General features: G+C 43.8%; 1 protein-coding gene and 1 pseudogene across 1 annotated transcript; one reads left to right on the top strand and one right to left on the bottom strand.

Annotated features, from left to right (window-relative positions):
- Positions 1-18,444: 18,444 nt before the first annotated feature.
- Positions 18,445-20,083, bottom strand: LOC122045367 (annotated as a pseudogene).
- Positions 20,084-20,243: 160 nt separating this feature from the next.
- LOC122045368 (probable pectin methylesterase CGR2) lies at positions 20,244-24,455 on the top strand. Its single transcript, XM_042605560.1, has 7 exons — positions 20,244-20,410; positions 20,698-20,859; positions 20,973-21,012; positions 21,157-21,198; positions 22,342-22,710; positions 23,262-23,317; positions 24,025-24,455. The coding sequence occupies exons 2-7, from the start codon at positions 20,734-20,736 to the stop codon at positions 24,169-24,171; spliced, it is 780 nt and encodes a 259-aa protein (XP_042461494.1). The 5' UTR covers positions 20,244-20,410; positions 20,698-20,733; the 3' UTR covers positions 24,172-24,455.
- The last annotated feature ends 2,171 nt before the right edge of the window (positions 24,456-26,626 follow it).

Genomic DNA, 26,626 nt, shown 5'->3' with positions numbered 1-26,626 from the left:
TTAGGCAAAAGGCAGAAAAGTCCTAAGGGTACTTAGGCAAAAGTTAGGCAGGTGTAAAACTCTAGGAGGTGATAACTCTAGGTTTTAGGGGTGGTAACCCTAGGTGGTCAAAATCCTAAGAGGCGGCAACCTTACGTCCCAGGGGGTGGTAACCCTGGGTGAAGGAAAATCCTAGGGTGTGGTAACCCTAAGTCATAGGGGACGGTAACCCTAGGCTGAGGAAAACCCTAGGGGGTGGTAACCCTAGGCGAAAAGTCCAATCGGTCTGGAGGACCGATCTGGCAACAGGGAAATTCTCCTAAGTGGAGTAGGTGAGGACGCGTTCCCTTATGAGGGAACAATAGACGTTGATTTGACCTAGGATTTTCATATGGAAATTCGAAGTTAGAACCAGACAGTCAGAGGCTGTCATAATTTTATATTATATTGTTTTTATCTGAACTAACTTTGTTTTGCAGAAAACAAGGAGCCGGAGAAACTTGGTCCGAGCGCCCGAAAGAGGTCCGGGAGCCCCGAGCTGGTCCGGGCGCTCGGAGTCGGTCCAGGTGCCCGGAATCAAAAAGTTATTGGGAAGTTGACATGGCGCGTGTGGAGTGGCCGAGCCACATGGTCCAAGCGCCCAGAGGGGTTTCGGGCGCCCAGAACAGCCTATATAAGGAGCCTCGATCAAAAGCTTCAGAACAACATAACGAACAATTTCTGCTTCTTCGAGCTGCTCAGAAAATGCTTCTACGACTCCCGAAAGCTCCGACGACTGTTCCACCGAAGATTTGTTGTTGTCGGTATTCTTTAAATAGCTTATTTGTAAGACTCAATTTGTAATCTTTCGATTGATTGGTGATTGCTCATCGAAAGCACTCTATGTGCGGGCCTTGGAGTAGGAGTCGACAAAAGCTCCGAACCAAGTAACCAAAAAGTGTTAGCGATTAGTGTTGAACTGCTGGGTCGGTTAGAAGGGCGGGTTGAATAGCCTGCAAAATTAAAACACAACCCTTCTCGATCTTTTAACAGAACACTTGCATAAATTATAACTTAAACAAAAAAGATGAGGCACACCGAGATTTACTTAGTTACAATCGGGGAGGTTGTTAATCCAAGGATAATGTAGCACTAAATATTCCTTCAGGCGGAGAAGCCTCGTACAACGTTGAAGCGTAAAACAAAGAAGCTAATCTAGAAATTGAGCGTACAAGTGTTGGAAAATGAATTGCTTGTATTAATTGAAAGCTTCTGGACCAAGGTTGTATTTATAACCTTAGTCGGGGCGCCCTGGGGGGATAAAACTTTATCCCCCAACGTTCAGATCGCGATTAACGCAATCTGGTCAAAAAGTCAACTTCGGACACCCGGAAGGGTTCCGGGCGCCCCAGACAGTTCCGGGCGCCCCGACTGGGAAAGTCAACTTCGTTGGATTTTTTCAACCCGGGTCTTCTGCTCTGGTTACGTTCACCTCAGACCGAGTCTTCCACTCGCTTGGGTGATCTCTGCCATCAAGAATATGGCTCACCCGAACCCAACTTCCGGTCTTCTCGAGCGGGCTTCCGCTCCGGTTTCTCGTCCCTCGGAATCGCCGCATGCTTCCTTCTCGTCCGCCAGCATACTCATCCGTAGTCTTCATCCTGTTGGTGCAACATCCCTCAGGTCAAGGTTGACCTGGTTGACCAAGCTGAGTCTTGGTTTGGGTTTAGATGTTTGACAATAAGATATTGATTGAAGAAGAGTCAAGTAAGTCAAGGATGACCGGATACTTGACTGGGAAGTCCTAACTGGGATGTTAGGCAGGAGGAAAATCCTGGTGAGTGAAGCCAGGTGAAAGACCTAGTGAGTGAAGCTAGGCAATTGGGAAGTCCTAGTGAGTGAAGCTAGGCAGGAGAAAAATCCTGGTGAGTGAAGCCAGGTGAAAGACCTAGTGAGTGAATCTAGGCAATTGGGAAAGTCCTGGTGAGTGAAGCCAGGCAAGAGAAATCCAGATGGGTCAAGGTTGACCAGACATCTGGTGAGAGTCCAAGTAGGTCAAAGGGATTGACCGGATACTTGGCATGAGGAAGAAAAGTCCAAGTAGGTCTTAGGGAGTGACCGGATACTTGGCAAGAAGAGAAAAGTCCAAGTGGGTCAAAGGGATTGACCAGACACTTGGTGAGAGAGTCCTAGCTGGTCAAGGGTGACCGGATGCTAGGTCTTATGTACCAACAAGTCATGGTTGACTAGATGTTGGTTTAGGGGGCTTTGGGCTTGGTTTTGGGCAAAAACCAATATCTGGATTGATCCGTGGATTGATCCAGCAGGTTTGGATTGATCCGTGGATCGATCCAGAAGATCTGGATCGATCCACCGATCGATCCGGTGAGTCCTCGCGAACAGAACCTCTCTGGATCGATTGGGACGCTGCTGCTTCGCACGATAAGTGTCGCACGATAAGTGCTGGATCGATCCGTGGATCGATCCAGAAGTTTTTCCAGAGTACAGAGGCGCTCTGGATCGATCCGTGGATCGATCCAAAGCCTCCCCGATCGATTGGGAGCATTCCAATCGATCGGGATTCGACCGTTAGCGTCGATTTAAGCCGCAGGCGTTCATTTCCTTCGGCAGCACTTCACCGATTCATTCTAGATTCAACACAGCTCCTCCCCAGCACTCTATAAGCTCCTCACCGCCAGTTCTTGAAGGTTCTTGGAGGTTCATCCAAGTCAAGAGGCGAGTTGCAACGAGAATAAGAAGAAGCTAGGGTTTTTACTGCATTTCTTGTAAGCTTTTGCTTATTCTTTACTACCCTTTCTTCTTCTTGTACTGAGAGTCTTGTAGGGCTTCTCCGCCCTCGGTAGTTACCGAAAAGGAGTGTTTTCATAGTGGAGGGTGCGTGCGTGCGTGGTGTGGATCCTTGGATTAGTCATCTCCGTTGAAGATGGATACCAAGTAAACTCCTAGTGTTAGCGTGTTTGTGTTTGTTTATGTATTTTCCGCTGCGCATTCTTGAAGAAACAAGCAACACCGAGCAACGAGCGAACGCGACGAGCTATTCACCCCCCCCCCCTCTAGCTACTTTTGGTCCTAACAAGTGGTATCAGAGCGAGGCCGCTCTTCACCGGAATCATCGCTGGAAGGGTCAAGCATAAATAAGAAAAGCTAGAGGGTGAAGAAGTTGGAGCAAATTTTTCAAGTTCAAGACTTTATCAAGCTCAACTTCAAGATGCAATTCCAAGATGGGCTTGGATTTGACACAAGGGTGGCTCCACCATACACTTCTACGAGTTTCGATTCTTGGAAATCAAGAATCGAAAATTTTCTTATGATGGAGATAGAGCAATGGTTTGCTCTAATGGAAGGCATCAAGGCTCGAAGAAATTCAAAGGGCAAAGTTCTAAAGAAAAGCAAATGGAGCCCGGAGCAAGTCCAAAGGTGCGAGGCAAATGACAAAGTGACCAAGCTTTTGGTCAATTTATTGCCAAGCACCATCCTTTGCAAAATTGGAGAGTTTGAAGATGCAAAGGAGCTATGGAGCAAATTGGCCAAGCTTCATGAAGAGATCCCCTCCACTGTACAAGATTATGAAGAATCCAGAGAGGGTGACTCTTTGGAGCAAGACCAAGAGGAGGACTCCGAGGTTGAGAGATGCTCAACCTCCGAAGAAGAGGAAATCCAAGAGGCTTCATCCTCAAGGGAATGCAACGAAGGGAACAAAGAGGGAGCATACTCCTTGTTTCATGTTCAAGATGATGAAGCCTCCACCTCTAGGATTGAGGGGGAGCAATCCTTGGTGACGCCGGATCAAGAAGAAGGAGAAGCTTCTACATCCGGGCCAAGTGAAGAAGAAGAAGATGGTGCCACCTCCGAAATTCAAGAAATATCAAATGGAGGAGCAAGTGCCATCCCTACACAAGAAGGTATAAACATTTCAATTAATAATAAAAATCATATCATATGCTTTGAATGTAGGGAACCTGGGCATTACAAAAGTAAATGCCCTAAATTGGCCAAGAAGAAGGGTCAAGTGGCACAAAAGGGCAAGGTTAAGCCAAAGGAGACCACTCTCGGAACAAAGAAGAGCAAGGAGCATATCATATGCTTCTCTTGCAATCAAAAGGGGCATTACCGGAGTCAATGCCTCAAGGGAAAGAAGATGGTCAAGGCTCAAGGAGGCATTAGTCAAGGGGGAGCCTCCAAGGTAAAAAGGAAGGTATCTTTTATTGAGCCTATTCCCTCGCATTATGGTAAAAAGCATGATAGTTCTAATTTTTATCATTTTAATGCGATTTATCATAAGAATAGGAAGCATGAGGGCATTAAGGAAAAGCATGTGGCCCTACATGCCAAATCTACTACCCCTAAGGCTAGAAAGGTAGATAGAGATTTGGGCAAGAACACTAAGGATAATAGATACAAGCCTAGAAACAAAAATGCTCATGGGTGTAATGAAAAATCAAAATCTAAGGATTTAATGATAGAAAATCAAGTCTTGAGGTCAAGACTTGACAAACTAGAAAAGACCCTAAAAAAGATGGAGAATATCCTTAAAGGGCAAAATGAGCAAAATCTAGGTTTAGGACAACAAGGGTCATCCAAGGGCCATAGAGGTTTGGGATACAAACCTAAAATCAAAAAGGATGCACCTACTTATCATAGGGTTCCATATAGCTATGGAACCAACCCTAAGTCTAGAAGTCAAGTCAAGGATACAAGGGAAGTCATCCCTAGAAGTATCTTTGCAACAAATGTGACTAAGACTTCTAAGAAGTCTAAGAAAGTCACTAACAAGGTCACAAGGGAGGCTATCCCTAGAGTTGACCTAGAAAAAGTGACCAAGGCTTCTAAGAAGCCAAACGAGATCACTAGAAAGGTATCTAGGGAAGTTATCCCTAGTGAATACTTAGAGCATCCAAGGAGCACCAATAGGTTTTGGGTTCCTAGGAGCATCTTCTCTACCCCATAGATGGGTTAGAGAGTGTCAACTCTAAGAAGAAGGGTAGTTAACCCAACTTTGAAGAAATTGACACTCAAGGAGCATTTTCAAGGTTATTCTTAACCTTTGAAAATGAAGTGGATTTATGTTTACTCTTGGGAAGAGTAAAATGTGTCACAATTTGATAAATTGGATGATATTTTAAGTGACACAAATTGAAAAAGTTAAATGTGCCTAATGGTTGAAAATTTGATTTTATCTTAAAATGGCACATATTGAGAAATCATAAGAACTACCAAGTTGGGATTTTGGTATGTTCTTAGAAAATTAAAGAAAATTGAAGCCTTATGTTGAAGTGCTACTCTTGTGGAAAAATGAAATATGCCAACATTTGAGGATATGCTTAATTTCGACTGGCATAAATCAAGGGAATTAGAAATGCCAATTTAGGCTTTGGCATTTTCTTGAAGCACTTTAGGGCAATCTAGGTTTAAGTTGTAAGTTTAGCTAAGGTTTTAAGGATACTTAGATAGTTAATCTAGGTATATTTTATTTATGCTAAATCTTGCCATGATTGTTTGCCCATCATATGTCATGACATCATGTCTATTTTTACGTTCATGTTTTATTATGAAAAATCCAAAAATACCATGTCATGACATTCATACATCATGTAATTATAGGATATTTTCTTTTGAAAATTATTTCTTTTGGATGTATGCCATAACATTATCATGCATTAAGTTTAATTCCTTGTAATTAAGGACAAAAGGCATTTAACAACACTTATTAACAAGTGACATCCTAGGTGGGTGTCTAATATCTCCAAAATGCCTAGATAGATATGCATGATCTCTAGATTAGGGCAAAACCAAAATCTACATCTCACAAAGATCTATAAGATGACTTGTATGTGTTTTTAGTACACATTAGATACAAGTGAGATGTTATGATGATGAACAAAACTCAAGATGTTGATTTAGTGCATTCTTTTGAGTTTTAGGTTCATCAAAACACATAGTTATGTATTTTCCCATCATTGGGAAAGCTAATGTACAAGTCATGTGCATTATGCCCAAGGAACATGATGGGATATTGGTTTTGAAAATGTTTTTAAAATATTTTTGGAAAACCTTGGTGAAGACTATCTTTTGATAGTAATCACCATTGAATAGTTAGACACAAACTTGAAGAAAACGCTAAAGTTTTTGCAAGTTTTCAAGTTTGTGTCAATCTTTGAAAATATGAAGTATTTTCATAGAAAACTATTTTTCCATGATTAAGTATGCCCTAAATAATGTCTACACGAAATTTCATGATTTTTAGATTTTTGTAGAATTTTCTAGGGGTTTCTGAAGTTGGCTGAATTTGAAATTCAGCAACTATCAGAGGCTCCAATCGATCCATGGATCGATTGGAGTGCCTGAATCGATCCGTGGATCGATTCAGAAGGCAACTCTTGCGAGCAGAAGCTCGCTGGATCGATCAGCCGATCGATCCACACATCCTGAATCGATCAGTGGATCGATTCAAATAGGTTGAATCGATTGGAACCCAACTCCAATCGATCCAGGACGCTGATTTTGGCTGGGAAGGTCTGATTTCAGCACTCTAAACCTATTTTAGTCTAGGTAACCATTCCAAACCCCTAAAAATACATTTGTATACATAAAACGGGTGTTTTCGTGTGGAAAACAAGGATGGATTGGTTAAGGAAGGCTAAGTTGAAGTTTAGGTTGAGGTTTGTTTCAAATTTTGAATATTTGAACCTCAAAACTTCTAAATTTGGGTTTCCTAAAGGTTTAGGGATTCCAAGTCATTGTTGGTGCAATGACAGAAGTTACCACCATGTCTTTAGGGGGAGGGACTCTTTAAAGGCATGAAAATTATTTTTCATGAACCTTGGAAGGTGGTTAACCTTCTTTAAAGAAAATGCTCATGGATGAGCTTTTGAACTTGAAATGGGGAGTGGATATCCTCATTATTTCAAGTGGGAACTCAAGAGGTTAGAAAATGCTCAAGGTTGGGTATTTGTCTACATTGAGGAAGAAGTTAAGGATAAATGAAGGGTATGGGACCTTCATTATCGTGTTGGTTCAACGAGTGAAGTTGTAACCAATGATGAGCAACTCTTCAGGGGGAGAGTTTTCAACAAATGGATTTGTTGAAGTGTGCCCAAAGAGGGGGCATAGGTTGATGTGTGCCAATAGGGGGAGAATGAAAGGACGTGTGAAAGGGAGTAAGTTAGGCTTTCATTATCTAAGAGGGAGGTTGCCCTCTTAGGGGGAGAATGAAGAGCTTAACTTATGCTTTCATTACCTAGTGGCATGAAGAATGAGGCTATGGGATTAGCCTAACTTACATGTGGTATTGTAAGTGTTATTGTGGTATTGTCAAACATCAAAAAGGGGGAGATTGTTGGTGCAACATCCCTCAGGTCAAGGTTGACCTGGTTGACCAAGCTGAGTCTTGGTTTGGGTTTAGATGTTTGACAAGATATTGATTGAAGAAGTCCAGTGAGTCAAGCTAGGCAGTTGGGGCGTCCTAGAGAGTGAAGCTAGGCCGGAGGCAAATCCTGGTGAGTGAAGCCCGGTGAAAGACCTAGTGAGTGAAGCTAGGCAATTGGGAAGTCCTAGTGAGTGAAGCTAGGCAGGAGAAAAATCCTGGTGAGTGAAGCCAGGTGAAAGACCTAGTGAGTGAATCTAGGCAATTGGGAAAGTCCTGGTGAGTGAAGCCAGGCAAGAGAAATCCAGATGGGTCAAGGTTGACCAGACATCTGGTGAGAGTCCAAGTAGGTCAAAGGGATTGACCGGATACTTGGCATGAGGAAGAAAAGTCCAAGTAGGTCTTAGGGAGTGACCGGATACTTGGCAAGAAGAGAAAAGTCCAAGTGGGTCAAAGGGATTGACCAGACACTTGGTGAGAGAGTCCTAGCTAGTCAAGGGTGACCGGATGCTAGGTCTTATGTACCAACAAGTCATGGTTGACTAGATGTTGGTTTAGGGGGTTTTGGGCTTGGTTTTGGGCAAAAACCAATATCTGGATTGATCCGTGGATTGATCGAGCAGGTTTGGATTGATCCGTGGATTGATCCAGCAGGTTTGGATTGATCCGTGGATCGATCCAGAAGATCTGGATCGATCCACCGATCGATCCGGTAGAGTTGGATCGATCTCCCGATCGATCCGTGGATCGATTCAGAGTTCCCAATCGATCAGTGGATCGATTGGGACGCCGCCGCTTCGCGTGATAAGTGCCGGATCGATCCGTGGATCGATCCAGGCATTTTTCCAGAGCACAGAGGCGCTCTGGATCGATCCAAAGCCTCCCCGATCGATTGGGAGCATTCCAATCGATCGGGATTCGACCGTTAGCGTCGATTTAAGCCGCAGGCGTTCATTTCCTTCGGCAGCACTTCACCGATTCATTCTAGATTCAACACAGCTCCTCCCCAGCACTCTCTAAGCTCCTCACCGCCAGTTCTTGAAGGTTCTTGGAGGTTCATCCAAGTCAAGAGGCGAGTTGCAACGAGAAGAAGAAGAAGCTAGGGTTTTTACTGCATTTCTTGTAAGCTTTTGCTTATTCTTTACTACCCTTTCTTCTTCTTGTACTGAGAGTCTTGTAGGGCTTCTCCGCCCTCGGTAGTTACCGAAAAGGAGTGTTTTCATAGTGGAGGGTGCGTGCGTGGTGTGGATCCTTGGATTAGTCATCTCCGTTGGAGATGGATACCAAGTAAACTCCTAGTGTTAGCGTGTTTGTGTTTGTTTATGTATTTTCCGCTGCGCATTCTTGAAGAAACAAGCAACACCGAGCAACGAGCGAACGCGACGAGCTATTCACCCCCCCTCTAGCTACTTTTGGTCCTAACACATCCCTCGGTCGTACCCCGTGCCGACCTTCTTGCTAGCTGCGTCTCTTGCTCCTTGAGCAGTCTTCCGCTCCGATTTCTCGTCCTTCGGAACCACCGCACGCTTCCTTCTCGCCCGCGCGGTGTACTCTTCCGCAGTGCCTCGTCCCTCGGATGCACCGCGTGTCGTCCTTCTCGCTAGCTGCGTCTTCCATTTGACTACCTGTGCTGCTAAGCTCCTGCACACTTAGACACAAGGTTAAAAACACACAGGACCTAACTTAACTTGTTGATCACACCAAAACAACTTTGGGGTTTCAACAATCTCCCCCTTTTTGATGTGAGCAACCCAAGTTAAGATAGGGTAAATAGACATAAAAAATAAACTAACTAACTTTGCAATAAAGTGCAAAAAGATAGAAAATTTAAATTTTGGTCTACCTCCCCCTAGACTTATACTTTTCCTTCTCCCCCTTTGATCACATAAAAATTAGTGTTCAAAGAAAAACTCTAAGGGTTCAAACTTAGAAAATTTTTGAAAATACTTTTAAACATTTGCAATAATTTTCAACAAGGTTTCTAAGTTTCTTAAAAACTTCTAAGTTGAATAAATTCTAAGTTAGAGAATTTGCAATAATTTTCAGCAAAAAAAAAAAGTTATTCTAAGTTAAACAATTTCTAAGTAAAAGAAAATTTCAAAATTTCTAAGTCAAAAGCAATTTTTGAGATCTTGAAAGAATAAAGCATGCATTTTCAAGAAAAAAATTTGCCTTTAGATAAGCATTAGAAAAATATTTTAACCAAAAAATTTATGGGAAAGGATAACTCAAATGAAATTTTCATAGTTTAATTAACAAATTGTAAAAGAATAATACTAGTTTATTTTCTTTTTATAAAAAAAATCCGTTCTCAAGTTACTGTCATTTCTTTAATATCATTATGATATCTAAATTTTCATTTTAGTCTATCATAATTTTTCAGATTTAAATCAAACAATATTAAGCATGCAGAGAAGTCTATCATGTTAATTCTTATTAGTTTGTCGAGATTCTTTAATCGACAAGCTAGTGTTTGAGTTTCTTTTAATTCACTATTAGTTAATAATTTTTTAGGTTCGTAAAATTCTTTCGACAACATAATTTGTAATTCACAGAAATCTTTCGGCAATATTTCTAATTTGCAAAATTCATTTGACAAAATATTTTGTAATTCGAAAAACTCTTTTGATGATATTTTTATTGAATCACTCAATTGATCAGGAGGTGAAGACCATATCTGACTTACCTTGTCAGCTGTTGATTCTCCCCCTGTTGAGTTGCTTTCTTCTGAAGACTCTCCTCCTTCATTGATCCTCATCTGGGATGAGCTTTCTGTGTTCTAGGGATGGACTTCGGCTGTGTCAGTAGTTTCCTCATTCTCGGACTGTTTTGACGGTGACTTGGTGTCCGTCGAGGAGTTGGATTCGACTTCAGTTGGTTCTTCGTAGATTTTCAAGAACTTTTCCCAAAGTTCTTTTGCGCTTTTATATTCTCCGATTATGTCGAGATCTTGATCTAGTATCATGCTTAGAAGGTGAAATTCTGCCCGAGCGTTTGCCATAGACTCGTCACGTTGCTTATTGGTCCAGAGGTGAATCTTGAGTTCTTCTCCATTCGTTGTCTTTGGTGCTTCATAACCAAATTTAATTATTAATGAAATATCTGTGTTAAGATATACCTCCATTTATTACTTCCAAAAAGCAAGCTCCCCCTCAAATGCTGGTGCGTAGACTTTAACTCCGGCCATCGTTTTGTTGCTTCAGTCGGCGGTCAGTCCTTCTGCGGTGCCTTGGCTCTTATACCACTTATTGGACCGCTGGGTCGGCTAGAAGGGCGGGTTGAATAGCCTGCAAAATTAAAACATGACCCTTCTCGATCTTTTAACAGAACACTTGCATAAATTATAACTTAAATAGAAAAGATGAGGCACACCGAGATTTATTTGGTTACAACCGGGGAGGTTGTTAATCCAAGGATAATGTAGCATTAAATACTCCTTCAGGCGGAGAAGCCTTGTACAACGTTGAAGCGTAAAACAAAGAAGCTAATCTAGAAATTGAGCGTACAAGTGTTGCAAAATGAATTGCTTATATTGATTGAAAGCTTCTGGACCAAGGCTGTATTTATAGCCTTGGTCGGGGCGCCCCGAAGGGGTTCCGGGCGCCCTGGGGGGGATAAAACTTTATCCCCCAACATTCAAATCATGATTGACGCGATTTGGTAAAAAAGTCAACTCCGGGAGGCCGGAAGGGTTCCGGGGGCCCCGGACAGTTCTGGGCGCCCCGGACAGTTCTGGGCGCCCCGACTGGGAAAGTCAACCCCGTTGACTTTTTCAGCCCAGGTCTTCTGCTCCGGCTCCGTTCGCCTCAGACCGAGTCTTTTGCTCGCTTGGGTGATCTCTGCCATCCGGAATATGGCTCACCCAAACCCAACTTCCGGTCTTCTCAAGCAGGATTCCGCTCCGACTTCTTGTCCCTCGGAATCACCACGTGCTTCCTTCTCGTCTGCCAACATACTCATCCGCAGTTTTCGTCCCTCGGTCGCATCCCATGCCAACCTTCTCGCTAGCTGCGTCTCTTGCTCCTTGAGCAGTCTTCCGCTCCGGCTTCTCGTCCCACGGAACCACCGCATGCTTCCTTCTCGTCTGCCGGTGTACTCTTCCACAGCGCCTCGTCCCTCGAACGCATCGCATGCCGTCCTTCTCACTAGCTGCGTCTTCCGCTAGACTACCTATGCTCCTAAGCTCCTGCACACTTAAACACAAGGTTAAAAACACACAGGACCTAACTTAACTTGTTGATCACACCAAAACAACCTTAAGGTTCCAACAATTAGTTTTTCGTTTACTTCTATTTCCGCGCATATTTACGAAACGAAAGTGAAAGTCACGAGTGCTATTCACCCCCCCCCTCTAGCGCATTCGATTCTACAATTGGTATCAGAGCGGGGTCGCTTCGAATTGGTGAAACCACAATTCAAGCAGCTTTTCGTAGTAATTTTTTTTTAATTTTCGGAGTCGATCGGAATCGGTATAATTGCCGCCTTTTAATATGTTTTTATCGCAATCGGAATTTTTGCTCGAAACTGGTGCAACACCACTTGAGTTCGTGTGTTTATTTTTAATCTCGCACTACTAATCCAAGATTAAGTCTTGGAACAAAGTTTCTTGTTTTTGTTTGTGCGAGATTTTCTTCCTCAATGGCCCATTAAGAAGGTTACAGTACAACCCGCCCGCCTCTTTTCTCTGGCGAGGACTTTAGCTACTGGAAGAGTCGGATGGAATACCACCTCAAGACGCAAGTCGAGATGTGGATAATTATCCAAACTAGACTCGAGCTTCCATGAGACGGCACTGGAAAACCAGTCTCATGCGTGAACTGGGACACTAGCTTAATGAAGAAGATTGAAGCTGATGCCAAAGAAACTTGCATGCTACAATGCGGGCTGACAAAAGAAGAACTGAACAGAGTTGGCCCTTTCTCAAGCACGAAAGAATTGTGGGAAAAACTGATCGAGCTGCACAAAGGCACCTCCGATACAAAAGTAAGAAAGCGCGATTTAATTTTGAATAAATTATATAACATAAAAATGAAGGAAGGTGAGACGGCTAGCCAACTTCATGCACGAATTCAAGATCTATTGAACGGACTCCACACGATTGGACAGAAGGTAGAGAATCGAGACATAATCAGGTATACACTAAACACTTTCCCGAGGAATACTCTGTGGGCATCCATGGTAAATGCTTACAAAGTATCCAAGGATCTTTCATTAATTAAGTTAGATGAGTTATTTTCAGAATTTGAGTTACATGAACAGATTAATGCACGTCCAGCCAAGAAAGGTATTACTTTGGTTGCAGGTACAAGCAGAACCCAGGAGACAAAAGTAAATCGCAGAACCGAACCCGAGTTCGAAGACGAATCGGACTCAGAAAATGACGACGATGAGATCACGGAGGAGATTGTCAACCTAGTACGCAAACTCTATAAAAAGAAGAAAGGATTCACGAAGAATGACATCAAGAAGGTAATTCAGTCCAAGATAGTGCAAGCCAGTCCAGAAGTCAAGTTCGATGTAACCTGCTACAGTTGCAACCAAAAGGGACACATCAAAGCCAACTATCCGAACTAAAAGGAAGCAAAGAAGCAAAGGAAGAAGAAACATGGGATGAGTCTTCTTCAGAAGACTCCGACGAAGAACTCGAATAGACGAACTTCCTCGCACTGACGACCCGGGAATAACTCGAAGAATCAGAAACCGAGAGCCAATTGGAAACCGAGTCCGAGCGAAGCCACGGATCCGTATCCATTTCTGAAGGGCCTAATCCCACTGTAAGAAATTCTTATTTAATTAAGTTACGTAATTTAGTTAATTACCTTATACACAAGTTAGCCAAATCCAACCTCCGAGTCAAATCACTACAAAAAGATGTAACAATCCTTAAGGAGGAGACTAAATTAAGTTCTTTGACTGAATCAGTTCAAATTGAAAGTTCAACTCAAGTCCAACAACTTGAGGAAGAAAATTCCAATTTGAAAACTCAAGTCCAAAGAACTTAAAGACACGTTGGAACGGTTCACTTAGAGTTCTAAGAATCTTGATATAATTCTTGGAAAACAGAGAGCCGTCTACAACCGATCCGGACTTAGATTTAAGGCTAAACGAAAATACAAGTTGATCCTGTCCGAGAGTCGAGGGTGACGGATGCTGGGGATGTGACGCTCCTGTTGATCGCGCGTGGACCTTCGATGAGACTGGCCTGCAAGCACAAAGCGTCAGTGCCAAGCTAAGGAGTGGTTCCCCGGCGATGACCCTCCAACGCTCAAGTCAAATCTCCGGCGAAAGTAACAGGCAAGTAAAGAAACGAAAGTGCCAGCGTAACTGTGGCTACAGTAGAATGCGCATACCTCCGTCGAAGCTTGGGGTCCTATATATAGGGCTCTCAGTGGTGCGCGTGCACGCTCCTCGAGGTGTGCACATATCTCAAAACTCTCCCTGATAGGATGTGTCAGAAAAGTATACCTGACACAATACCTCAATAGACCGAGCATATCCTGACAAGACAATGGAAGTTTCTGTCATACGATTCTTTGCCTGATCATGCTGCCGACCATGCTGTCTGTCTACGACACGGGTCTCGAGGAGGATACCAGTTGATCCTGCCTCTGTCTGCTAGTGGGTCGAGCGGGTGGGCCGCTCGGCTACTTTTGTTGTCTGGCCCGAGCGGGACAACCATTCGGCTACCTCCATTGTCCAAGTTTGCTGGGTTGGGATTGCGCTTTGATGGTTGTGATCTGACCTATGGCTGATCCGGATGTTCGCCCGGCACCCACCCAGCCACTCGACAAATGACTTGCTGGTCGACGTCTGCTTTGGTGATAGTTTTGAGCGTCAGAAGCTTGATGCGAGACCGAGCTGTAATAATGTCGGACCGACCATTCCCTAGCCCGATTGGCAGATGAGGTCGCTTGATCGGATGCTAGCCCGGGGCGTTGACCGCCTTGATTTTGACCTTCCACGTGGCGTCGACCTCTCTGCGGGGTGGGGCCCTACCTTACCACTAGATCTCGTGCCTCCCCCTCAAGTCTAGTCGAAGGAGGCTGCAAGTCCGACTGACTGGACAAATAGTCTGGAGATCGGTTGGCCGATCGGTTATGAGGCTAGTTGGACCCCAACCGATCTGTGCAGGACTGATCTTCTGGGCCGCTCGACGTTTTGAGGGTTTGCACTTGCAAGATTCTTCCTTCGGCGTCTTTGGATGAGTGCGGACTGCTCGGTCAATGCTAACGCAATCTGAATCTCTTCGAAATTCGTGCAAATCACCCCCATTAAGGCTGAGCGCGCGCCCACGTCTAATGATAGCGCCCATTAAATGTCACCCTGTGAGGGTGTGCCACGTGTCACCGCTGCAGTCGTCGTACGTCCGAGGCGACAGCCGCCCTGTGGGAGCCTGCCACGTGTCACCGTCGCACGTCCGAGGTGACAGCTGTTGATGTGATGCCTGACGGTTTGAATTCAACGGTTGGATTTGCGCTTCGATGTTTGTGACCTAGATCGGACGGCTCCAGTCGGTTGAGTCCGACCTATAAAAAACCGCAGCACCGCCTTCGTCCCCACTATCCGTCTCCTTTTCCTGCAGCTGTCAGCGGCCTTGAGCGGCCAGTGCTCCGGCGACCTTGCGCTTCTCGGCGGTGATCCACTGCTCTCTGCGGACGTCTTTCTCTTCCCTGTAAGCCTCCCCAAAACCTCTCGTTGATCTTCCACTGTTCTTTCTCCGCCACGCCACTGTTCCGGTGATCGTTTTGCGTTTTTCCTTCCTTTCGTCTATCGAGCTTTTCGTTTTTCGGCTTTCCAGCGATGGCGGGCTCCTCTCAGCCATCTGACCCCGCTCCCGGCCTCTAGTACAACACCATGGAGATTCGGTTCGACGCGGGCAACACCGCGAGCCTTATAAATGCCTTTGACCTTCCCTCTGACCATGAGATAATCCTGGCTTCCCCGTCCGATCGGCCCAATGACCCGCCGACTGGTACAGTCTGTTTCTTCCGAGACTAATTCGTGACGGCACAATCTATTTTTCTGAGGAAAAATAAGTTTTTTTTTCGGGCTAAAAGTGATCAAAGTAAATTTTAAAATGTTTCTCCCACAGTTTGAACTATTTTCTCAAAATATTCTTAGATATCTTAATATTATGAAGGTTAATTATAACTACTTATGGAAATGTTAAGAAAAGGAGAATTTTAAAAATGCTCTCATGCATTTGATTTGTGTATTTTTTATTTTTATTTTCTGAAAAATACATATTTTTGAGAAAAAATAATTTTTAAATATTTTTATTTTTCTAGAAAATGCTATCTATTTTTTTAAAAAAAAAAATATGCATGAAAAATACAAATTAAACATCATTTTTCAGAAACACATATTTTTCAGAAAATAAAAAATACGTTAACCAAACATACCCTAAGATTTTTTTAATATCATCAAATACATTTCATGCTTTCTAAATTTTTTATGCTCGATGTTTGATTTTTTTTTATAGCCGATATCTAGATCTTAGAAACTAATTAATCCTAAGATGTATGTTCCGAACCTGCATGTGCATACTAAGTAAATTCAGAAAGCGAGTGATTTCTGATGTGGTGCCTGAATGTCACCTGTTGTTTTTTTTGTTGGCATTAGGTATTCAGTTTACGTCGATTAATCTTGGGCGTGACAGCTTGACCTTGCGAAAATTTTCCATCATCCACTAAGATAAATCAAAAAGCGCTCGTAGTAGTTGACCCATCATTCTAACAGTTTTAGGTCAATTGCACATTACGAAAAATTTATCTGTTAATTCATCAAGATTGAGACTCGAAGTACTGACTAGGACCCGACTTCACTCATCGAGACTTCCACCACCTAGCTTCACTCACTAGGGCCCGGCTTCACTCACCGGGACTTCCACTAACCTTTGGTTAGGACTTACCTTTGCTAGTCATCTAGTCCTAACTAGACTTCTCTCTCTCTCCCAACCCTTAGTCATATTATCAAACATCGAAACCCTAGAGGTCGATTGCAATAACAGTGACAGCCTGCACACCTTGGGCTTTGCTCCATCATCATGTTGCATTGGCCCTGCCAACTGTCAGCATCCACCGCTTGTGCTTCACCCCCATGGCTTCACTACATTAGTCCATGCCAAGTGTAAAATCTGCACACCTTGTGCTTGACCACGATCTGGCTTCGTTGGCACCACGAACAATCCATCTGTCCACCAGTGTTCTCACAACGGCTCTGTATCTTTGGCACCACGGATAAGTCCATCTGTCTGCTTCAGTCCGTGGCTCCGCTTCTTTGGCCTCACGCTAAAGTCTGTATGCACACCACGTGCTAGGCCCACGGCTCCGTTTGTTTAGTGCCATGGACAAGCCCATCTATCCGCTCCCTTGGCGCCACAGGCAAGTCCATCTGCCCACACCTTTGTTGCCACAGACAAGTTCATCTATCTGCTCCTTCGGCAACAGGGACAAGTCCATCTATCTGCGCTATGGACAAGTCCATCTGTCCACTTCTTTGCTGCTTGGCATGCCCAGCACACATGCCTTGCTCGCATGATCACCAAGTCTGTCCTTGCATGTCTAGTGCATTGGACAGCACCCTGCGTACTGTCACAAGTCTCCACTATTCGGCATGCCTTGCGCATAGGTCATGCTCCGGAGATTGCCAAGTTTGCTTCCTACAAACTTGGGCTTGAGCAGCGCCCCGCACACCGCTCTGATGCTTGGTATGCCTTGTGCACATGTCATGCTCGCTGGATTGCCAAGTCTTTGCCTTCTGCATGACTTGGGTTTTGGCAGCCCCGCGCTGCTGATCCACTGGCTGCTTGGCATGTCTTCCGCACATCCCACACCCGCTTCATTGCCAAGTCAACCTCCTGCATACTTGGGCTTTGGACAACACCCCACGTGTTGTCAAGATCCTTGTCGCTGCTTAGCATGTCTTCTGCGCATGTCCGGCTCGGATGTATGCCAAGTCTGCCTCCTGTAGACATGGGCATGGACAGTGCCCCGCACACTGTCAGTTCGTTGTTTGGCATGGCTTGCACCCATGCCACACCCGCTGGAATGCCAAGTTTGCCTCCTGCAGACATGGGTATGGACAATGCCCGCGCACTACCGGTTCGCTGCTTGGCATGGCTTGCGTCCATGCCACGCCCGCTGGAATGCCAAGTCTGCCTCCTACCAGACTTGGGCTGGGACATCCCTGCTCCGCCCAAATGCTCCGTTGCTTGGCATAGCTTACACCCATGCCACGTCTGCTAGAATGTCAAATCTGCCTCCTACATACTTCGGCTTGGACAATGTCCTGCCTACTGCCAGTCCGCTGCTTAGCATAGCTAGCACTCATGCCACGCCCGTAGAATGCCAAGTCTCCTTCTTGCAAGACTTGACTTGGATAGCCTTGTGTTGTCTAAAGTTAAGGGGCTAACACCATGCCACATGAGTGTTTTCATCACTACTCAATGATGAAGTGCAAAAGAATAACGATGATAATAGTGAACTATCCTCTTCACTTTCTTATTGTGCCACAAATGTTATCCCCTTCTTACTTTCTGTTGGTGTTTTGTTTAACTCTTCATGCGGCTTGGCTCCATTTGACAAAAGAGCTTGTTCAAAGAAATGGTCTTGAAATACTAAAGTTAGGAATGGGTATTTGATTAATTCAATCTATAAATTAATTAAAAATTAATTTAATATTTACTAATAAAATCAAATTAAAATTTTATCAAAATTAAATTAAAAATTAATTATTTCGATTAACATTGAATTAATCAAAATTATTTTTAAAATAATTTAAAAAATTATATAAAAATAATATTAAATTAACCAAATACTGCTCCATTAATCGTTAACGTTGCTTGAGATAGTCTAAAGATTAACTTGTAGAAATTACTAATCAAATGAAAGAATTAATAATCAACTTCCCCAGTTGTGCCGAATGTCTACGCCCTAAATTCTAAATAACTGGACAATAGGCACACTACCGATAGTTTGTGCTACAGATAAACTAAAATAGATATGTGAATCTGCTGACATGCCGCCATGTGTGATGGAGGATCTGATTAGTGGATCTGGAGGTTGATGACAATGATAATAATAAAAAATAAACACTTAAAATTGAATGATGGAATGGACGGATCAGATCTGCTTATCCATCCGCCGCATATGGGCGGGCATCACATGAGAAGTCGAGGTTAAACACATGGAACGAGGTAAACCCTCGTCCGCACAACCGACCCGTCCGGCAGCTTGAACCCGGGGCTAACCAGGAATCCCACGACAGACCCAGCCGGAACCCGCCCGCCAGGGAAAACCGTGCGACACTCTCCATGTAATGCGGGTGAAACTCCGCCCCCCGCGCCGCCTCAAAGTGTGCCGGCGGTGGGTCCATCCCGAAGGCAAGCAGGTGGAGCAGCCACACCGCCTTGGCCAGGCGGAGGAACTCCCTGTAGAACTCCGTCCGTGGGTGCGCCCCGGCTATAACCTGCCGCCGCTGCTCCGACTCGCCGTGGAACAGAGATTCCTCCATCTTGGCGTGCACGATCGCCAGGTACTTGGCGGCCGCGAAGCGGCCGAACGGGCAGCCCGGGAGAATGCCTAGCAGCTGCTCCGGCTCCATCCCCCGCATGTCCCGGAACTGCGCGAAGCAGTTGCGCCGGAACTCGGCCGGCTTGATCAGCGAGCTCAGCGAACCCTCCAGATAGAAGGTTTCGTTCTCGAACCCGTGGAACACCTTCCGATTCACGTACGACTCCAGGGCGTACTTGGTGTGGCGAGGCTCCAAATTGGGGATGGATGGAGCGTGGTCTTCCGCGCCGTCGCTGCCCCCTTGGGTCACGGATCGGACGGCAGCGCTGACGTCCCAGTGGGCGGAGCACATGAGGTAGAGGAGGTGAGCTGTGAAGGATTTGAACGCCGATTTCACCCGCTCCATGCACATCTCGAATAGCTCCGGCGTGGGCTTAGGTGCGTCCGGTGCCCCTGTTCAAGCGACCAAAACCCTAATTAGAGGCGGTGACTGCGGATTGCGTAGAAAATGATCTATTTCCACAAACCGATGGCGGATGCGTGTCCAAGCCAATTGCTCGAATGGTGACGCCCTTTGCTTGCCGAGTGGCTGAGCGCGATGGAATTGTGGAGCTTCTCCTTCAGGATCTCCGCCTCCGCTTCCTTGGCCTTCAGCTGCCGCTTCAGATCGTCGATCGCCGCCTCGTGGGGTGCCACCGAGTCCTTCAGCCGCGCAGCCGTCTGGGCGGTAGCTGGGGGAGTGAAGCATTCCCGGCGGAATCGATCCCTGAGCCTCCCCAGCTCGCGGAGCTCGACCACCACCGCCGCGTCCGCCTTCCGCACCTTGTCCAAGTCCCACGGGCTGTGCGCCTGCTGGAGGCCTACGTAGGCTCGCTTGACCGCGGACACCGCGTCGAACACCTCGTGCACGAACGCCTCCATCTCCCTGACCCTAACCTTATGGGAATCCTCAGGAGCGGCGTCGACGCGATGGCCGCCGTCCTCTTCCCAGATCCTAAGTCCCTCCTCCTCCTCGCCCGCCTCATCTTTCTCCTCAGCCACCGCCTTCTCCACCTGGCTCCAATCCACTTCCCCCTCTTCGCTGCCGCAGTTGCAGTCATCGAGCGCGTGGCCTCCCGGGAGCCGGTGCACGAGGCAGGAGGAGGCGACGCGTTGAAGCAGATTGGAGATGGTGGTGACCTTGTTGGCCATCCGCCCTACTACAGCTCGAACGATATCACAACGCTAAGCCTCCAATTCCTCTGCCTTTATTATTATTATTAAATGATTTTTTATATATATTTTAAAATTTATTTTTTATGCAATATGTTAAGTAAATTAAAGACTATATCTATATGAGTTATGTTTTTATTATCCATTTTATTTATTTATTATTTTATTTTATTTTATTTTATAAGAACACAGGATGAGATTGATCGGCAGATCTCTTCCGTGTGTGAGGTGATGCTGAAAGCTGTAGCATTTTAAATGCTCTTCCTCACTTTTCTCTCCTCCTCCACAACAAGAATAGTGCTAGACAGGTAGAGGTTTCAGATCCGGCGTTCGCCGTCTACAGGTAGCTCTCCCTTCTTCTTCTTCTTCTCCTCCTCCTCTTAGATCTCGCTTCGCCGATTTCGTTCTGCCAAGTATTAATCTGTTTCTGTGTTTTTTTGGCCGACTGGATCCTACTTATAATCGCGGAAGGTTTGGGATCTTTGTTTGATTTTTTTGCTTCTTGAATTCGAGACTCTGTGCCATCTCCGGGAAGATGCCGGAATCGCTGATGAATCTGTTGTTGCTGTGAATTTTGTGTGATTGATCTGACATTTTTTTTTTTCTGTTTTGTTATTACGATCGGCGTAGGGTTTGCGGTCTTTGTGGATTTAAAGAAGCGAAGTTATGGCGTCAAGACGACTGATTAATCCGTCTCGGCGCGCTTCGGATAGCGGAAGCCTTCCGCTCGTCGGCTCACTGCACCAGAAGTCGCGGAGTTCGCCCCTTTTGTCCATCGGATTGGTTGTTGTGGTGCGTCTTTTAGATTGTGGGTGTCAATTGCATCATCAGTCGATGAAGATGCACTATTTGGATTCTACAAACTTTTTGATGCAATATTTTTCCCCCGTTTTGTGAAATTTTAGGCTGCCTTTTTTCTCATTGGTTACTCGTTGAGAGGTTCAGGTACGTAAGAATCTTGTGTTTAAATATGAACTGAACCAGATGCTTGATTCGGTGAAAAGCAGTTGTTTTCTTTATTTCGATTATTGGTGTATTCCATTTTTAGTTCTTTTGCCAATTAAACTCAACTAAATTTTGTCGTTGAAGGTGGATTTGCCAGTGAGAAGGAAGCCATAAGTATTGGGCAAGGTACGTATCATATTTTTTTTTGAAGATTATTGTTAATGAAGATAAATTTCTTTTCGGACTCGTGATTATTGATGAATCTTCTCTGGAGTTGCTTTATCTTATTATTGTCCTACTGCTACTTAAATTATTGGTTTTGAGAAACTCCGATGGCTTAAACTAGGCGTGTTGTTTTTCCCCCCTCATTTCCCCTTTGTGCCAAGGTTTCGAATGCACTGTCTACATTCTCAAAACCACTTTCAGCAACTTAATGATGATTGCCTTCACGAACTAAGCTGCTTACTGACTAAAGCGCATTTTGTTAAATCAGATCTCCTTTATTTAGATCCTTGAAGATTGTCCTTCCTCAACGCATATTGGATCTGATCAAAGAATTGCGGATAGTTTGAAAAATATGTGTAACTAAAGATAAATGGATCTGATCAAGACACTGTAGCTGCATTCCAATTTCAAATAAAGCAACTAAAGAAAAGAGAGAATTGATGGGAAAACTTGAGAAGCTAGTTCATGCAATCACTAGGAAACTTTCTAGTTGTCTCAGAACCTTGTGAAGATTTGGAAAGAAGAGATGAAGAGATATGTTCTGTTGGAAATGGACAAACAAGAACATGTAAACCATAAATTCTTTCATTCTTGGAAACATTGGTGGAATATTTTGGTGTTTAACTCCATCTCATTATCTTATTCATGGTCCTAAAATATTTTATGAAACATAAAATTCTATGTTCTAGAAATTTTTGAGTTCATGTTTTGGTTGCCACATTTTATTTGTAGACGCTATGGAAATTGACGAGTGTAAATAAATTTAGCTCAAATTTTGATTTATGGAGATAAACTTTAAAAACAAAATATTTATGTTGTGTCATGGAGATTGAACATTTGAAATATGGTTTCAATAATATAAATGAAAAGAGAAGGTGGCTGCTACCAAGTTGGTAAAATGGAAGAATGAACTTCACTTGGTTCAAAATCCACTCTTAATGATGATTTCAGAATAACTAGGGTGTCTTGATGATTATAACACGTTGATGATGCTCTGATTTTATCAGGATAATTTATACTATAACCATTGAATTAACCAAGTATACAAAGATTCATTTGAATGCTCTTTGTTGCTTAATATTATTCAAAATTCTATGTCCACAGGTGTTTCCTGCTCGTTGGATGTTATACAGGCTATGCCTATTCTCAAGAAAGCTTATGGAGATAGCATGAGGAAGGTTTTGCATGTAGGTCCTGACTCTTGTGCAGTTGTTTCCAAATTATTAAAAGAAGACTCTGAAGCTTGGGGCGTGGAACCATACGATTTAGAAGATACAGATAGTAGCTGCAAGAGCCTCGTGCGCAAAGGTTTCGTGCGCGTAGCTGACATCAAGTTTCCCCTACCATACCAACCAAAATCATTTTCCCTTGTTATCGTTTCTGATTCATTGGATTATCTGTCTTCCAAGTACCTCAACAAGACCCTTCCAGATCTTGCCAGAGTATCAGCAGATGGTCTTGTCATATTTGCTGGTACTACTTGCTTCGTTACTACCTCACTAACACTGTTTTTTGTGATTTTTTTTTCTTATTTATTTTATTGAATTCTCAAACCACCTCCAGATGACCTTATAATCCCATTTTGGGCACTGAGAACTATTTGTTCTAAAAGGAAGAATAATCGCATTGAATAGCTAAATGGGTTAGATTGTATTACCTTTAAGGGTTGGCCGTTGGCATCAACTTGGTTATTATACTGGAAACTGATTGTGAATGTCCATATGAGTATGTAAATACTTAATATTTTTCATATTAGTATTTTGGCTGGTCTCATAAATATACCACACTAGTTTTGTGCATGACTTTGTCATTCTTGTATGATCAAAATAGACTCCTGTTCTGCCTGAAATAGAATAGATTGGAGTAACAGAAATAGTCCATATTTTTTTCAGTTTCCCATAAAGATCTTGCTTATTACTGCAAGTGCTTACCTTTCTATTTGTTATATCACAAACTTATACAATTCTTTATTTTGTGAAAAAAAAAAATCTTCTCTTTCTCATTTTAGCCCATAATTTCTTCAGGCTATCCAGGAAAACAAAGAGCCAAGGTTTCAGAGCTGGCAAAATTTGGAAGACCTGTATGTTCTGCAACTAAATGTGCATTTCTTTTGTCATTATATTCTTTTTAGAAGTTATTTCCTATATATCGGCATCTTTTATGGACTTATTACTTTTTTATTATCTTTTATTATTATTATTATTATTATTATTATTATTATTATTATTATTATTATTATTATTATTATTATTATTATTATTATTATTATTATTATTATTATTATTATTATTATTATTATTATTATTATTATTATTATTATTATTATTATTATTATTATTATTATTATTATTGTGTTTGCATCAGAAAAATTAGTGTTTTATTTCATTTAAACTGCAAGAAAGTACTAAGATGTGGTAGCATTCTTAGCATTCTAGCATTCTTATTTTTAGCATTCTCATTTAAACTGCAAAAAAAATCTTCCTTTTTTTGCTACTATTTTATTTTTAGCATTCTTAACAAGTGTACTAAGATCTCTGCATTTTTTTTTTGTTGATCAGTTCCAATATTTTTCTGAATTGATTGGCACAGTAGTAGTTGAATGAACATTGATTCCCGTTTTGCTTGTTTGTAGATATTTTTGGTTTTAGTGTTTTTGTTTTCTATTTATGTCTGAAATGGATTCTTATATGTGTGTGTGTGTATTATTTGCCAATTTCTTCAAGTAGCTAACATGGAGCTCAAGATTATTACTCTTGCTGAATTCTGACATCTCTAGTTGATTTGTAGGCCAAACTTAGGAGTTCATCCTGGTGGATTCGATATTTTGTCCAGACCGGTTTACAAGAGAATGAAATGGCTATAAAGAAGTTCGAGGAAGCTTCAGTAAAAAATTCGTACAAACCAAGCTGCCAAATTTTTCACGTCACTTCCTAGAAAGATTGAGCTTTTAAAAGCTCCCATTTATTGGAACACACATTATTTTGTAGCCCCATATGTAACGAACTTTAATTTCTCAGTAGTGTTGATTTACACTACCACTGAATCGTATAAATTTTTTCCTAAAGAAAATCGACGGAGTGTCCCTATAAATACCTTTCAATATGTACAGGCGAACTAGAATTTCTTCTGGTACCATTCTGTAAGTGATTGTTGTTTTAATGTTGCGTTGTTTTGGTTGGTGAAAGTTTTCAATGAGCATATTGTTTTGTTTCTCATTATTTTTCTGATCTGTGTATGGATCAAGTGAAGCTTGTTATATGTCCATGACTAGTAGCTGAGTTGATATTTGATCTTGTCCGGAATCTGGAGGCCGGCGGAGATGGCATTGGTGTTGACGGAGAGACGATTTTGGTGCACCCGGTGTATACACATCCGAAAAGCCAACTCTCATGTGGAACTTCCTGATCTATAGTACGAGAATTGATGGTAAGCGAACTCTGCACACATTCAGACAAGCACCCAGAACGTTAGAGATCAGAAATCAGGGAAAAAGTCTCCGACGCAGATCCTCCGACGCTCAAGTCAGAGAATTACGGGTGAGAGAGAATGTACGGTAGCCTCCTATTGGTGGAAGGAAGGTTACATTCACAAGTGATAACCGACCATAGGAATATTCATTGACGTATGACAGTTATTCTCTGACAGGAGGTTATGATTATCTGACATTGTTGTCGCTTAGCGCTTTTTGTCCCGCCTGAGTTTTAGCTATAGATAGCTCGGGATGACCGTTCAGATGTACCACCCCGTTTGAGTCTTGATGCGGAGGATGAACCGTGGCGACCCGCCCAGGCTTTATCTGAGACTGTAGCGAGGGGCCCATCTTTCATGCCTTGATCGTTGACGAGTCGGCTGGGAGTTGTCTTAGTGAAAGTACCGGTCTGTCTATACGGCCCGAGCTGGGGAAGTCCGATCAGTCGGGGACAGGTCAGGAACTAGTCCAAGATTTGTTTCGCGCATCAGATCTGGGACCTGCCCCTGCTTGTGACCGACCTGGAATTATGCGGTTGATGATGTGAAGCGGTCTAACTTCCTTCTTCTCTTGATTGTCAACTGTCACGTCCCCTTGACTTCTGACTGTCTGGCCTTATCGGGCCCCACCTTTATACACCCTATCACAAGCCTCCCCTCCAAGTCTAGTCGAAGGAGGCTTAAGTCCGACCTACTAGATCCTAGCACGCTTGTAACTCCATCTGTGTACAAGGGATTGGCGTGTAGTTGATTATCTTTGCAAAGATTGAAACATGCATCCTTGTCACAGTGTTGCTATCAGCCCAGTGAAGGTGGCGAGTCATAGTATTGCCATTGGCCCGATGATGTTGGAATAGATGCAGACGATCCAACGCTCAAGTTGGTGACAAGTGTTCGCAAGAGTAGTGCTGGCTCATACCTTGTGCCAGGGTGGGAGTCAGTAGCTCGACCGAGAGGTCATTGGTTGCGAGAGCATGCTCGCTTATAACTCGCATTGAGTTGAGAGTTTGGAAAGCTGACCGAGAGGTCATTGGTCGTGAGAGCATGCTCACTTATAACTCGCACTGGGGCGAGAGTCTAGAATGCCGATCGAGAGGTCGTTGGTCGTAAGAGCATGCTCACTTATAACTCGCGCTGGGGCGAGAGTATGGAAAGTTGACCGAGAGGTCGTTGGTTGTGAGAGCATGCTCACTTATAACTCGCACTAGGGCGAGAGTCTGGAACGCCGACCGAGAGGTTGTTGGTCGCGAGAGCATGGTCGCTTATAACTCACGCTAGGGCGAGAGTATGGAAAGCTAACCAAGAGGCCATTGGTCATAAGAGCATGCTCACTTATAACTCGCGCTAGGGCAAGAGTTTGGAACACCGACTGAGAGGTCGTTGATCGCGAGAGCATGCTCGCTTATAATTAGCGCTGAGGCGAGAGTCTGGAAAGCTGATTGAGATGTCGTTGGTCATGAAAACATACTCACTTATAACTCACACTAGGGAGAGGGGCTGGAATGCCGACCGAGAGGTCATTGATCACGAGAGCATGCATGCTTATAACTCACGCTGGGGCGAGAGTCTGGAAAGCTGACCGAGAGGCCGTTGGTCGTGAGAGCATGCTCACTTATAACTCGCGCTGGGGCAAGAGTCTGGAATGCCAGTCGAGAGGCTGGAACGCTGGTCGAGAGGGCGTTGGTCGTGAGAGCATGCTCACTTATAACTCGCACTAAGACGAGAGTCTGGAATACCGACCGAGAGGTCGTTGGTCGCGAGAACATGTTCGCTTATAACTCGTGCTGGGGCGAGAGTCTAGAATGTCGACCGAGAGGCAGTTGGTCATGAGAGCATGCTCACTTATAAATCGCGTTGGGGCGAGAGTCTGGAACGCTAACTGAGAGGTTGTTGGTCGTGAGAGCATGCTCACTTATAACTC

Source organism: Zingiber officinale, chromosome 2B (genome assembly GCF_018446385.1).
Source record: "Zingiber officinale cultivar Zhangliang chromosome 2B, Zo_v1.1, whole genome shotgun sequence".
NCBI classification, from domain to species: Eukaryota; Viridiplantae; Streptophyta; class Magnoliopsida; order Zingiberales; family Zingiberaceae; genus Zingiber; species Zingiber officinale.
This window is presented reverse-complemented; position numbering and strand designations above follow the sequence as displayed.